This window comes from Scyliorhinus canicula, chromosome 4 (genome assembly GCF_902713615.1).
Source record: "Scyliorhinus canicula chromosome 4, sScyCan1.1, whole genome shotgun sequence".
In the NCBI taxonomy this organism is placed as follows: Eukaryota; Metazoa; Chordata; class Chondrichthyes; order Carcharhiniformes; family Scyliorhinidae; genus Scyliorhinus; species Scyliorhinus canicula.
In genome coordinates, this window is record NC_052149.1 from 174,698,908 (window position 1) to 174,714,964 (window position 16,057).

At 45.5% G+C, this 16,057-nt stretch overlaps 1 protein-coding gene across 1 annotated transcript in view; it reads right to left on the reverse strand.

Annotated features, from left to right (window-relative positions):
* arhgef37 (Rho guanine nucleotide exchange factor (GEF) 37) overlaps window positions 1–16,057 on the reverse strand; it is a 140,801-nt gene that overhangs the window by 34,440 nt on the left and 90,304 nt on the right. The window contains 2 exon segments of the mRNA XM_038795576.1: window positions 332–518; window positions 1,753–1,875. Of these exon segments, the coding sequence (XP_038651504.1) occupies window positions 332–518; window positions 1,753–1,875 (310 nt within the window).

Consider the following 16,057-nt stretch of genomic DNA (forward strand, 5'->3'; position numbering starts at 1 on the left):
GCTTGGGCCTACAGCACCACCCTGAGGAACTCCTGCAGTGATGTCCTGGAACTGAGATGATTGACCTCCAACCACCACAGCCACCTTCCTTTGTACGACTCCAACAAGCGGGAGCTTTTCCCCCCTGACTCCCATTGACTGCTATTTTGGAAAATGGCCATGTGGATATGCCCCACCATCGGAATCTATCCTGTTACAAACTGATTTATCTGAAGTACAAATAGTGATTATTCAGGAAATCGGGTGGGAGAGGAAAGAGAAATACAGTCAAAACTAGAATATACCTCTACGACTACAATTTATATCATACACATGACAGTAAAATTGTTACCTCCTGAATCCACGAGCCATCTACTTGTATTTCCTTTTGTATCTGCAGCCTGAATAAGTGCCACAAGATCACCTCTTTCAAGAGTCAAGTCAAGGTCTTTGTTTCCAGAAATATTACTGGTAACTTGATAAATTTTGTCTGGGCTGTGTTTCTGCAGAAGAATTTCCATTTTGTCTTCATTATAAGGCTGAAAAGGAAGATATTGAAAGTCAACTGAAAAGTAAAACCCACTGGATAACGACTTGTTCCTTGTGTGAATTTTTAACTGCAGAGCAACGAGTTGATAGAACATGCAACTAGCTGTCTGAGAGCTGCAGCAGGAAGCTTGACCCATTTTTGAGCTGCATCTCATTAACCTACCTGCTGCAAGGTGTATGCTTCCAAAGGATGTTATGATGCAGCTCACCAACTCTGGGCCATTGCCCTCATTATTCTCGATCAGCCCAGAGGAGCTCTGCTGCTCTGTTGGACTCTTCAAAAATAATTTCAACGCTTACCTATTCTCTCTGCAGATCCTCCAGGTTTTAGTGCATGGACTGTCCGTATGAGGAGCTACATCCACTGCTATGAGTTTAACTCTACTGCTCAATTTCCACGAGGTTAAGCAAGTTAAAGGGGTGGCACGGTGGCGCAGTGGTTAGCACTGCTGCATCTTGGCGCCGAGGATCCAGATTCGGTCCAGGCCCCGGGTCGGTGGAGTTTGCCCATTCTCCCCGTGTCTGCATGGGTCTCACCCCCCACAACCCAGAGATGTGCAGGGTAGATGAATTGGCCATGCTAAATTGCCCCTTAATTGGAAAACATTCTTTAAAAGTTGAGGCGAGTTAAAATTAACCCTTATATTTTTTAACTGATCTTTTTGCAGCACAGGAGTTAACACACTGGAAAAATCTGTGTAATTGATAGTAAAAAAATTACATTGAATTATTATTCCCTCCCCGCCTCGATTTTAGGCTCCAGTAATTGAATTTCAAGTTGGTGGTTTATTGCAGCTACTCGCAACAAACACTCTGCCATTATCTTTGGGCGATTAACGAAATAGCGAGCAGAAAAGCTATAATACTGGCAATCAGACATCGTTAGTGGGATTCATCTCAAGTTGATGGAGTGATTTTCAACCATTTCATGCCAAAATGGGTATCACTTCACTTCATCATCTCAATAATGCAACAGTGACTCCAATATGAACAATGTTTCTAAAAATGCACATGATGTTGTTTACAAACCAATTGTAACGTTTTACAGTTTCATCAGGATGAATCTTCTTATTTCAAATTAACATTTTGTTCATAATTGTTATTTATTTTTCTATCTGCATAATGAAGTTTCTATACAGCCACTACATTGGGTAGGGGCAGGGAGAAGGAATTCTCTAAAAGAAAACTTTTGTTTACTTTCAACCTGCTCTACGGATAGCGTACCTGTTCTATGGTTTGTTCGAGAATTGATTCAAATATTTGGCGGATGCTTTCCAGTTGTACATATGACTGCTGCAATGTTTCTTCTGTTTGTTGCCAAAAGTTTTCTTTATGATGAAGGAGAAACTAAGACAAAAAAGTTTTAAAAAACTGGTCTCTTATAGCTATTATTGTGTACAATAATACAACATTAATCATGTCAAGATGAAGGAGCTTGAAAACTGAAAATTGTAATTCACTCAAGTGAGCATCAGCAAATCTCAAACTTTATAGTTGAATAGCATTGGTACTTTTCAGTGGTATTGGATCCTCATGCTATACGATGAGCCATTGAGCGTGAGGTTCTCAGTATTGAAGCTGGACAAATATGTTAGTTCACTACATTGTAAGTGTCAATGCAACTACTTTTAATAAACAAGCAAGTGACCATTGACTTTGTATAATCAGCAACAAAACATTTATTATGCAGCAATGATTTGCTTTTATCAAAATGTTTAGCATTGCAGCAGGAGTAATCAATGTTTCAATTGCATCCATAAGATGATCTGAGGCCCAAGTAACCTGCCCACCTCTAACCTACATGGTTGTGTCTTTCCAGGCTCTAAGTACCAGCATATAAAGTTTAGCTATTTAGAGCAACAATACATCAGACAAAGAAATGGTCACACATAGACAGTTTTCAGTAAAAACCTTTCACGAACATTGAGTAAAGTTACTATAACTTAGAGAGTTTCAACATGTGGCACAATCTGCAATCCAGGTGGAAATTGTGCTCAAAATTAGTTTTCCAAAGTGATCTTGTAGTTCAAGTATCCACTCAAATTCATTTTCACAATCACAACTGTAAGTTCATCCATGAGCCAGTGAAATCAGGCAGTGTTTGTTAATATAACTTTTTTCTTGCATTAAATTGCATTTATTCAAAATCTATTTAAGAATGGGAACCTGTTGTAGTTTTATTTATACAGCTGGAAATAGGTTAGTAGAAAAAAAAAGCAATTTTAGTAAACGTGTTCAGTTCACCACTTTGCGGGTGAATCTTTTACAAATTTCATTTGTGTTTAGTAGTCATTTTATGAGTAAACTAAATATTAGTTGACACTTAAAATGGGCCTATTACTGCCCCTGCACCTAAAAGAATCAGTTGATTTTTAAAAGACTCCAATGTGGCACATGAACAAGTGTAATTAGCTGAAACCTGTTAAGGTAGTTAATTTGACCTGAGACATGGCCTGTTTTGTGAGTGAGGCCGATGTTATAACCTGACAGGAGGCCCAGGGATCTGCAACATCAGAGTCCCTGTGGCCTCACCGGAGTATGATTTACCCAGACAGATAAGGGCGGGGGTTCTGGGCTATGTGACATAAATACCCCGGCCCAGGTGTAGAAGACCCTTCGTGGAGTAGGATGTGTAAATAGCAAGGAGAATAAATTGAAACTTTTCTACAGTCATCATTTCTGAGTGGTTGCTTCTCTGACACTTTACAGCCGAGTCCGGGGTAATGTGTTTTAAACTATGCGAAGTATTGCAGCTACTCTATTTGTGCCAAACACAACTTGCACTTGACATTCCACAATCTTTTGCACTGGTTTGGCCAATTTCAAGGGAATTGCATTGGAGACAGTGCAACTTAACAGAATCAATCCCCCACTAACTTAGCTTTGTTGGCTGTGAAGTTTCATTCTATTTTAATCATAGAATCGTAGAATTTATAGTGCAGAAGGAGGCTATTCGGCCCATCGAGTCTGCACTGGCCCTTCGAAAGAGCACCTTACTTAAGTCCACTCCTCTAGCCTACCCCCGTAAACCCAGTAACCCGACCTAACCTTTTGGACACTAAGGGGCAATTTAGCATGGCCAATCTGGCTAACCTGCACATCTTTGGACTGTGGGTCGAGCATCCGGAGGAAACCCACGCAGACATGGAGAGAAAGTGCAAACTCCACACAGTCATCTGAGGTCAGAACTGAACCCAGGTCCCTGGAGCTGTGGGGCAGCAGTGTTAGCCACTGTGCCACCGTGCCCCCAAAACAAGGCCACAACGTGGTGGGAAGTACATCAGTCTCATCTGGGACCAACCGAAGTGCTGGTTCCAATCCTTGGCGTCTTTTAATGCCCGGTTCAACGAGCCCCAGATGTTAGGCTTCCGCTCCTCTGCGGGGTGCTCGTATTCCAGAAGCCCCATGGGGAGATCAATTGGGTCATTGCAGTGGGTCTTATGAGGGTTATTACATCCCTCTCCCCTCCCCATCCCTGAAATTGGCAAGTCCCTCTGAAATGGAGGGTGGAGGAGGTTTCCTTCGTCACTTCGCCTGTGGCTGTGTTTCCAGTGGTTGTAGGGCCGGGGTCAGGGAATGTGTTATCATGTTGTGGAGAATTGCTTCCGCGCTGACCATCTGGGAGGTGTTGTTGGCGGTCGCTCCCTGGTCAAACTGTCATCTGAGACTATGGATGCTCTGTCTCCATGTCTGACCCAGAATCTTCCATGTCGGCGTCCTGGCACTTGGGGAATGTTGTTCCTTGGCCCCTGAATGATGGACAAAAGGGGCGAAGAGCTAACTAATCTGGCGGGGCCAGTCCTGATGCGGGATCCCCCTGACTTTAAGGTGGTCCACGTGTTTTGTACTGTCTGCACCTTGGTTTTTACCATATAAGAAACCGGTCTGGTCTTCTCCACTGTGGGCGCTGATACCCACCGGGCATCGTCTCTGAAATTCCGGACGTTTACAGTATCCTTGGTTTGAATCCTCTGTCCTGCTTCCGTTGGTGATGGTACTTTTTCTGGAGATCCTGTTTTCTCTCCACCTTCCTGCCAATATTAGAAACATCAGGCTAAGGTGCGTCCTTAGTCTTCGGCCCATCAGCAATTCTGCTGGTGCTACCCTATACACGGTGTGGTCTGATAGCTAAACAGGAACCGCGCCAATTTGTCTCCATGGACTCTGTGGCTTGTTTCTTTATGCCCCTCTTAATGATCTGTACCGCCCGCTCAGCTAGGCCATTTGATGTTGGATGTTACGAGGGTGGTCCAAATGTATTTTTACACCATTCGTCCGCATGAAGTGCAACAATTCCTCGCTGGTAAAAGGCGTGCCGTTATCAGTAACGAGCACCTCCAGGATGCCATGGACACTAAATGATTGGTGTAGCTTCTCAATGGTAGTCCGTGAAGTGGCGGAGGGCATCCAATAAACATCCAACCATTTTACGCGGGTGTCAATGAGCAGCAGGAAAATTGGCCTTAAAAAAGATCCGGCAAAGATGGTGTGTAGCTGCTCCCAGGACCGGCCTGGGCACTCCAAATGGGGAAGAGATGATGCTGGCAGGCCCTTTTGATGCTCCTGGCATGCTGTGAACTGCTGCACCAACCTCTCGACGTCACCATCAAGTCTTGGCCACCACACGTAACTTCTGGCAAGCATCTTCATTTTGGACACTTCCCATTGTCCATTATGCAGGTCCTGCACTATGGGCTGGGTTTTCCGTTCCTGCGTCTAAGTGCCTATGCCAACAGAGGATCCATGGTGTTTCATGACGGAAAAATCAGCGCAAAACCCGCATTGGTTCTGCTACCGGTGAGGGGCCAGCATCGGTGCCGCGAGAAATACCCCCGGAACGACGGAAAAGGGGCTATTTCACCCAAAAAACTCCTAGATAAGAGAGACTTATCAGAATGGAGAGGTCTCAATTTTTGTTAAGAGTACCTAAAACCCTACAGAATGGAGGTCCAAGATCTCAGTGGATCAATGTGTGTGTGTGTTTAATAAGGATTTGTGAAGCCCTACAGTGTAGAGACCCAAGATCTGAGTGGATGAATGAGTGTGTGTATGTTTAATAAGGACTTGTGAATTTCCTTTGGTGTTTGTAGTTTTTTAAATGTTGTATTTTGCAAAACCGAGTTTCACATCAATTAGAAGTTATAAATGGCAGGTAGAAATGTGATCAGTATTATGAGGTAGTAAATCAGTATGTTCAGAACTAAATTGGTCTTAGAATAAACACAGAAAGAAGTTAACTCGGGAGCAGTCAGAGCTGTATCAGGAAATTACTTTGAAACTAATGTGTTGAAATTGACACGGCACAGCTCCACCAGGGTCCTAGTGCCCAAAAAAGTCACTCACAGGAAAAATTATGTTTAGAATGTTAAATACATGGTAGAAGGAGCTTTAGGGGGAATAAAGATATTGAACCAAAAGTTAGATTAGGAGAATTACTTGCAGTATCAGGAAATGAGAATCTGATGGCAGGGAAAGATTTAATAAAAATAGATGCAGGAAAAATTTAGATATTAAAACCAATTGATAACCCAGAGGAAGTTTGGGTGAAGCTACCAACTAAAACTGCAGGAAAAGTAATCAGTAAAGCTGTAAAATGTAAAGACAAGATAGTTCAGAATCTGGGTAAACATGCAGTTGAATTAGAGAAGCATGGTGTCTGGAGCAAAATAAATTGTATCACAATTAAAACACATGACCCAATTGGTAGGAAGACAGTGAATTGAAACCCGTTAGCAGCATTGATAGGACAGATGATGAAATTAAAATGTCGTGTTCGGAACTTACCTTTCATAAAAATTCGGTCATAATAAAAAATAAAGAAATTGAAGTAAAAGCAGTAACAATACCTGAAATGTATCAGGATAAGGTTTCGACCAGATTGGATCACTGAGCGAGCAAAAGAGGAGGAGGTTAAGATTCTTCGAATCTCACGCAGGGGTGCAATGACAGAAGGAGGAGGCTTAACAGGCCTTAATTGTATGATGTACATAAATGATAAGGAAAACAAACCAGTTAAAAAAAGAAAAAGGAAAGAAATGATGGCAAAGGAAATCTGGAAGTCCTGGAGAGGACACTTCTGGAGTATCCAAACAAAAATAGAAAATACGAATTAAAGAATAGGGCCCTCTCCACCCTTGACCTGTTCATTTGATTTTCAGATGGAAAAAATAATACAGACATACTTGTTTGGATGAAGAAAGAGGATTACACTCCAGAGAAAAATAAGGATCAAGTTTGAAGAAGGAGGGGAAAAAGCTAGGACTCGGAGTGGGCTAGATGGGTTAAAATATGGGGAGCACTTATAAGCAGCCTGGGATACGTACTAAACTTACCAGATAAATTAAAGATTTTTAGACAGTATTCAGGGAAAACTAATGATACTCAATGGGATCCCGAGAAAGGGCAAGTTAAGATAGGAAATGTGTTGCAAAACAAAACCACAAGTAGGAGTAATAGTTGCTGCACTGCTCTGGAAATTGGGAATTTTAAAATTATGTCAAAACTTACGTTGCAAATGTTGCAATAAAAGTACTCAACGGAAAGAATGAAAAATGATACAATTGGCTACATATTTGAGAGAATTAAATGACAGAGCTTGGAGGAAAACTTTACAGGTTAGAAACAAATCAAAATATCAAATTATTACTGAGCAGTGAAACCTTCAGTCACACATCTCTAACTGGACATGTGTCCTGGACATCAGCTGATGGATGATCTGCGGTCTCCACGGGGCATGTACTACGCGGTGGAGTTATTAAGGGTCTCGGCAGACAGCAGCGACTGACGAGGAACCCACACATGCTAAATGACAATAGTTTAAAAATTTTTGCAGCTTGCTGCCACGGCGGGAAATTTGTAACCAATGCAGCAAACAATATTGCATTGGAGAGCTGTAATAGTTATTAAGGAAGAAATGTCTTGTATATTGTTAGAGACTGTTATAGATGTAGGAGAAAGGGACTTAACATGGCTTGGCATAGATATGTCCAATTGATAAGGAAAGAATGCTGGAATTTTATAGTTTATTTTAGTAAGAGGGAGGTTTAAAGCACACTAAATTAAAATAGGTGGCAGATAGTTGAGTAATAGAACAATTAGGATAGGATTGGTTGATGTTGGACCATAACTCATGATAAAGAGAAGAGTGAGGTCTACAGATACAATTGATAAGCTTCTAGCCAAAAGCAGAACAGAATCTGACAGAGTGAAATAGAGATTGAGAAAGAAGGCAAGCCATAGTATAAGTTGAACCAGTACGAGGATTTATATATGTATGATAATGGGGGTATGTATGCCGTTCAAGAACTTGATCAGTAATCACCAAGGGTGAGGATTTTTTAAAACTGTGTGAATGTTTTAATAGAGGGGGTAAACATGGGATAAATAAACAAAGTATAACAGTGATAGTTTAGTGTGTTTTCTTGATTTAACTGCACGCAACATCACGAATAATATTGATGTTGTTAACATGCCATATTTTGTATGTAATAACTATTGGTCCCAAAGCCACGAAGGGATGTGTCGATATTGTACATTAGCTTTTAGTGTTGAAATTGTGATAACTGCTGAAAATATGTAAAGTTGTAACAGACAAACTATTTGTGTGGTGGAGACTTCTGGTAGCGGCCATGTCCGGCGAGGTCGCATACACGGCAGCTCCCACCGGAATTGGGGTTTCAGGCCTTTAAACGAGGCGGCATCGGCACTTGGGCATGGGAAAGGACACTGGAGAGGTTCCCCTCACTGCTGTATGGAGGGAACCAGGTGCGGGGCCGTTAAACGAGCGATTGCGGGGAAGAGAGCGAAGCGGGTCCGGGAGGACAAAATGGCGGCTGCCGTGGACCATGAAGCATGGGCCCAGTGGTCGAGAGAGCAGCAAGACTTTCTGAGGAGCTACTTCGCAGAGCTGAAGACGGAGATGCTGGCCCCCATGGAAAAGATGGTGGAGGTTCAGAAGGTACAGGAGAAGGCGATCAAAGAAGTGGAGAGGAAGGGTCAGGGTGGAGGTCCACGAAGCCCTACACAAGAGATGGCAGGAGAGACTGGATGACCTTGAATATAGGTCTCGGAGTCACAACCTGTGGTTCCTGGGCCTCCCTGAAGGTGTGGAGGGGGCTGACGCGAGCACGTATGTCACTGCAATGCTGGGGACGCTGATGGGCGCGGGGGCCTTCCCGCGGCCCGTGAAACTGGATGGGGCGCATAGAGTCCTCGCGAGGAAACCGAGGGCAAATGAATCACCGAGGGTGATGGTGATAACGTTCCACTGCTTTACAGATAGGGAGCGTGTCCTGCGTTGGGCAAAGAAGGAGCGGAGTAGTAAGTGGGAGAACGGCGAGATTCGCATATACCAGGACTTGGGAGCTGAACTGGCGAGGAGGTGTGCGGGATTCAACCGGGCTAAGGCGTCCTCCACAGCAAAGGGGTGAAATTAGGGCTCCTGCATCCGGCGAGACTTGGGTAACCTACGAGGACAGGCACCATTATTTTGATACGCCGGATGAGGCGTGGACATTCATTAAGCACGAAAAGCTGGACTTGAACTAGGGGCAGCTGCACATGGGTGAAACGCGTTGGTGGAGATGTGTAACTGGGTGTTGGCCTGGTGTAAGTTTGTTCATAGAATTTAAGTTTGTTGGCTTTTCTTTTCCTGTTTTTGTTTCAGGGGGCGGGGTAACGCCCGGGTTGTGTTGTCCGATGCACAGGAAGGATCCGGACGGCACTTTCCCTCTTACCCTGTGGGGGAGGGGGGTTCGGGGCCGAAGGAGGAGACAAAAGTGAGGTTGGAGATAGAGGCGGGAGCGGCCGGGGTCAGCTGACTTACGGAAGCGCAATGGGGGGGGGGGGAATCAGTGCTAAGTGGGTGCTTGGCAGGGGGGGTGGGAGCGGGGGGCTGGGGAGGGGAAGGGATGCTGCTTTGCTGACTGAAGGGGAGCCAACTGTTGGGGATAGACGGAGAGTTGGGTTGGGGTTGCCTCCGGCTGGAGGAGGCGGGGGGCGCGGGCACGTGGCTAGCTGAAAAAGTGAGATGGCTAATCGGCCGGGGGGGGGGGTCAAAACCCCCTTCCAGGCTGATCACATGGAATGTGAGGGGCCTGAACGGGCCGGTCAAGTGGTCCCGCATGTTCTCGCATTTAGAGGGGTTGAAGGCGGATGTGGCCATGCTGCAGGAGATGCACTTAAAGCTTGCTGACCAAATGAGGTTAAGGAGTGGATGGGTGGGCCAGGTGTTCCACTCGGGGCTAGACTCAAAGACCAGAGGGGTGGCAATTCTGGTTAGTAAACAGGTGGCGTTTGAGGCAGAGAGCATCGTGGCGGACAAAGGGGGCAGGTACATAATGGTGAGTGGCAAGCTACAGGGGGCCTGGTTAGTGTTGGTGAACATGTATGCCCCGAACTGGGATGATGCGGAATTCATGAGGCGCATGTTGGGTAAAATACCAGACTTGGAGTCAAGTAACTTGATCATGGGGGTGGGGGGGGTGGGGTTGGCACTGCTGAACTTCTGTAGCTACAATTGGGTGGCTAATGTGGCCATGATTAGGAAATGGGTAATGGAGGTGGGGACGGTGTGAGGGCGGCTGGAGGCAGCATCATGCAAAGGCACCAGCTTAGGGGCACTAGTAATGGCACCGCTGCCGTTCCCGCCAACACGATACACCACAAGCCTGGTGGTGATGGCGCCACTGAGGGTCTGGGGTCAGTGGCGGAGGCACAGGAAGGATGAGGGGCCCTCAGTTTGGACCCCGATACAGAACAACCATAGATTTTCTCCGGGCAAGATAGACAGGGGGGTTCCAAGGCTGGTATAGGGCAGGCATTAGAAGAATGGGAGACCTGTTTATAGATGGGACTTTCCCTAGCTTGAAGGCGCTGGAGGAGAAGTTCGACCTGCCCCCGGAAAATGCTTTCAGATACCTCCAGGTCCGGGACTTTCTCAAAACACAGGTGGGGACATTTCCGCGGCTACCCCCTCGAAGGATACAGGACAGGATAGTGTCTTACATCTGGGTAGGAGAGGGGAAGGTGTCGGACATATACCAGGAGCTGCAGGAGGCGGAGGAAGCCTCAGTGGAGGAGTTGAAGGGCAAGTGGGAAGAGGAGCTAGGCGAGATGCTAGATGAGAGCCTGTGGGCTAGAGCCTGTGGGCTGCTGCCCTGGGCAGGGTGAATTTGTCCGCATCATGTGCCGGACTCAGTTTAATTCAGTTTAAGGTGGTGCACCGGGTTCACAGAACGATGGCGAGAATGAGCAAGTTCTTTGGGGTGGAGGACAGGTGCGCGAGATGTACAGGGAGTCTGGGGAACCATGTCCATATGTTTTGGGCATGCCCGGTGCTTAAAGGATTCTGGCAGGACTTTGTGAGGGCTATGTCCAGGGTTGTGGACATGCGGGTGAAGCCGAGTCCAACAATAGCGATCTTTGGGGTGTCGGAGGATCCGGGAGTGCAGGAAGCGAAAGAGGCCGAAGTGTTGGCCTTTGCCACCCTGGTAGCCTGGAGACGGATCTTGTTAATGTGGAGGGACTCGAAACCCCCGAGGGTGGAGACCTGGGTTAGTGAGACGGCTGGGTTCCTCAGCCTGGAGTGAATAAAGTTTGCCTTGAGAGGGTCCTTACTGGGGTTCTCCAGGCAGTGGCAACCTTTCCTTGACTTTCTAGGGGAGCAGTAAAATGTCAGCAGCAGCAGCAACTGGTAGGGGGGTGGGTGGGGGGGGGCGGATAGGGAAGGGGAGGGGGGTTCAGGTGGGGGGAATTTTCTATTTAATGTATATTTGAGTTTTGTATAATGATAACAGCCACCTAGTTTTGTTAAATTTTTTTTCGTTTATTTTTCTGTTATGTAAAAATTCTGGTTGAAAAAAGCTTTAATAAAAACAATTAAAAAAAAACTATTTGTGTGGTTAGGTAATGAGTAATGTGTTAAGATAAGACTTACTTTTTTTTAACCTGTGTATTTAACAATAGGGAGAATTTATTTGGAAGAAAAAGTGATGGTTCGATGTGACGAAAGAGGATTCAATTGGGTTGTAACCCCAAAAATTGAATGTATTGAATGTGCCTACTGATGTCCTGGGGGTGGTTTTGTGACTACTGTTGGCTTATTACGTTGCAAATGTTCTAACAGCAAAAATACACTTGATGTGGTAAGGGAAATGATAACGAACAAAAGGGAATTTGGCAGAAAGTTATTATCTCATGTAAACCAGGGCTGGCAGACGTACATGGTTCAGGACAATGTAAGACATTAATGTGAGGAAGTCAGGAATAGAAGCAGGATCGATTGAACCTTTTAAATGAATGAAGCAAGGGAATCAGTGGATAGTACATGATATCATAATTTACCATTCCAATGAGAAACGGAAAGCAATTTGAATGACGGAAAAATGGGACACTAGACACCCAGTGATGGACAAAAAACCTTTTTGGTTACTGATGGACTGAGTTGTGTACTGTTTCTAAGGGATATGAGGAAGCTTCTATGGTGCTGCTACCCCAAGGAAGTAAAATGCTTTGGAGGTAGTGGAACACATGGATATAGCCATTGTGTTACATTCCTGAGCAGCTATAGCTATGGTTCACGGTGCTTGGACTTGAGGAAAGAACGAAAAAAGAGTCTATCGACACTGGTCTGAGGTGTGGATAAATTTACAATAGATTTTGGTGCACAATTTAAAATCATGACTTGTATATATAAATGACAAAGATCGGGGATATATGTTATTCAGTACAATTGGATGGGGGGATAATTGACCGAAAGATATAGTTATGTTTCAAATGCCAAGACGGGGTGTAAAAGAAAAATGGGAAAATATGTTATTTGAAACATGGAAGTCTGGCAATACCTGACCTTTATTTTTATAAATTTAGAGTACCCAATTATTTTTTCCAATTAAGGGGCAATTTAGTGTTGCCAATCCACCTATCCTGCACATCTTTTGGGTTGTGGGGACGAAACCCAAGCAGACACAGGGAGAATGTGCAAACTCCACACGGACAGTGACCCAGGGCCGGGATTCGAACCTGGGTCCTCAGCGCCGTAGGCAGCAATGCTAACTACTGTGCCACCATGCTGCCCTAAGGCAATACCTGACCTAAGGCTACATGAGAGAATGTAGGGAAAAATCCCATGAAGGGTTAACAGCAGCTGCAAAAGAAGATTTTGAAATGCAGATAGCCTTTATCAAACAGGTGTTAAGAAAACAGCTTGTCACTATTCAAGCTGTAAAACTGATGTATGTCTTTTAAGTCACAGCAAATTGAGCTTTTAGTTATATGGAAAAAAGCAATATTTTGCAGCTTCTTTGAAGTTAATCATTTTAGTAAGCAGCTAGAAAAGAATGGCTAGGAATTTCAGTTGCATTGGGTGACAAATTTTTAGGTGTGAAATTCTGCTAACACCAGGTGAATATGGGAAGCTAGAGACAACGTGTCCACGGGAACACATGTTAGACCCAAATCGGAGTCAGAGTTCTGAGCTGGGGGCACTATTTGATAATAAAGCAACTTTAGAAATGACAGAAACCAGATGTAATACCCCTCTGGGATCAAAGCACTTTTGAACATCACAAAGGAAACAATGTAATCAGAGATTGATGAGCTGAAGTCATGCTCAATATGAATGCATAGTCATGTTAGAAACAATTCAGATTAAAGATATCTTGTACAATCAAGAATAAATAAAGTTGCTTTACGGGGCAGCACGGTAGCATTGTGGATAGCACAATTGCTTCACAGCTCCAGGGTCCCAGGTTCGATTCTGGCCTGGGTCACTGTCTGTGCGGAGTCTGCACATCCTCCCCGTGTGTGCGTGGGTTTCCTCCCACAGTCTAAAGATGTGCAGGTTAGGTGGATTGGCCATGATAAATTGCCCTTAGTGTCCAAAATTGCCCTTCGTGTTGGGTGGGGTTACTAGGTTATGGGGATAGGGTGGAGGTGTTGACCTCGGGTAGGGTGCTCTTTCCAAGAGCCGGTACAGACTCGATGGGCCAAATGGCCTCCTTCTGCACTGTAAATTCTATGATAATCTATGATAAACTTAATAACTGCTAGAAGGGATATATAATCCCTAAAAAAGGGGACAGCCAGCAGAGTCAGCTCTCATAGCTCAGTCATGGGAAGTACAGAGCAACCGAGCAGAACAGTGAATCCATCTGAGGAAGACCAAAAGCTAAAGAAGAGAGATTGTCAATGTGGACCTGAAGGTCTTTTCAACCAACCAGGGGAATCCAGAAGCAAGATCTTTCTACTTTACTGTAAAGACAGTGATTGCATCTTTTAAAAGAAAAAATATAATAATAAAATAACTTAAAGTTTTAACCTGAAACAGTGGTTATTACAAAGTCTACTTTACTTAGCAATGTGGGACCCAGGATCGATGCTACTAAGTGGTAAGTAGATAAAATTCTTCTGTGAAGATATGAGTTATACCGGGGGGATAACTTGAAAATATAATTTGACCCAAATAGCACCCACCTAAGTCTGCATAGAAGTCAGGGAGTGAGAATCCCTGTTCACCATTTAGAATGTCTTATTGACCCTTTTGGTATTAGGGTAATTCTAAGAATAGTGATGAGTTTTTTACTTCAGCAGCCGCCTCGTCAGGCTCATGACCGCTGAGACCACAGATGGCCCATGCCATCGGGAACTCGCCCCATCAGAGGCGGAGCATTGCTGGTGGGCCCACTAATGACATTCCAACAGAGTTGCGACTGCACGTGGTGCATGTCTCGATGATGCCGATTTGGAGGGGGCGGAGCATCACCGACAAACCACGCCTACCGCGATTTTGGCATCGGGAGCCATTCTTCGCCCAATCACCGTTACCGATTTTTGTGTTGGGCAACGGAGAATACCACCCATGGTCTTTGTGCTTTAGCTCATGACCAGAACATGGCTACCCACAGGAGAATACCATCCTCCCCGCTATGTTCACTGGGCTGGTTTAGCACAGTGGGCTAAACAGTTAGCTTGTAATGCAGAACGAGGCAGTAGCGCAGGTTCAATCCCCGTAGCGGCCTCCCCAAACAGGCGCTGGAATGTGGCGATTAGGGGCTTTTCACAGTAACTTCACTGAAGCCTACTTGTGACAATAAGCAATTATTATTATTACGCTCCTGTGGCTTAGTCGCATCTGGTACCTGCCCAACCGTGAGGCCATGGTCGCCACTTTTATCTGGCTTCATCACCAGGACTACAGGTGCTGCCCACTCCGTGAACTGCACAGAACCAATAATCCCCAGACTTTCAAGCTCGCTAAGCACGTCGTCCACATCCGACAACAGGGCATAGGGAACTGGGAGTGCCCTGAAATACTTTGGTTGGGTGGCTGGGTCCACATCGATTTTGGCCATTGTTCCCTTTATTTTCTCCAAGCCATCCTGCAGAACATTCGCATATTTCCCCAGGACCTCATACAACCCATTTGTGCCAAGTTTGAAAGCCTGCTGTCAATCCAGGTGGAACCTCTGCAGCTAGTCGTAGCCCAACAGACTAGGTATAGGCCCCTGTACCACTATCAGTGGCAAATGAACGGAATGGTATCCGTAAGCAACCAGAGTCATTGTTGAGCAAGCAACGCCAGAGGTTCTTCGGTATATGTCATCAATCGTGGCTTGGTGTCCCTTGGGTCCAGGTGTTGGGTCCCAGTGTGGGCTTTCAGGTATGTTTGCTGTCCTATAGCCAAAACAACAGCCTCTGTGCCAATTTCCATCTCTACTGGATGGCCATTAACCCGGACGGTAATTTTGATGGGGGTTACTCTTGATGCAGCAATGTAATTTAGCTGTATGCATGCCCTCTTCTTCCTTGGGTTGTGCTGGAGTAAAGACCTGGTTCTGGGTAAACGTGTCTCCCGACCAGGGTGACAAGCTCGCGACGGTTCGTGGTCCCCATGGTTCCTTTGACCAGAGGTGCAGCATCATTGAGAGTCATCTTCTTGGAGATTAGGGGAGCAGTCTTGCCGGGCTGTAGAGGCCCTCAGCAAATGGGTCTGGCCCTGAGTCAGTGGCTGTCTCTAAGGACGTGGATGATAACACCTTGTGAGGATTTCGGGCAATGAAACCGAGAATATACAATGGGAATAACAAGTGCACAAGAATGATCATTGAGCAGGAATATGGGACACTGATATTCAGGTGCTTGGATAGAAATAAAAGCCAAATACTGTTGGGGGCTGAAGGTCAGGGTGGATGGCGGGGATTGGGAAGGTGGGGGGGATTGGGAAGGTGGGGGAGATCGGGGGGGGGGGGGGGGGGGGGGAGTTGGGTCAACGGGAAGTTGGTACTTCTGGACAATTGTCATGCAAATGATTACCTGGAAAGTTCCGAGAGGGATTCCCCAGTGCATCTTTGGGGTACCCCCCAAATCCGATGAAGTTACTGGCCAGAGTACCATGCCATGCCCCAACCAGTAAATGTTAAGCATAAGACAGAGGAGCAGAATTAGGCCACTCGGCCCATCGGGTCTGCTCCGCCATTCAATCATGGCTGATATTTTCTCATCCCCATTCTCCTGCCATGTCCCCATGACC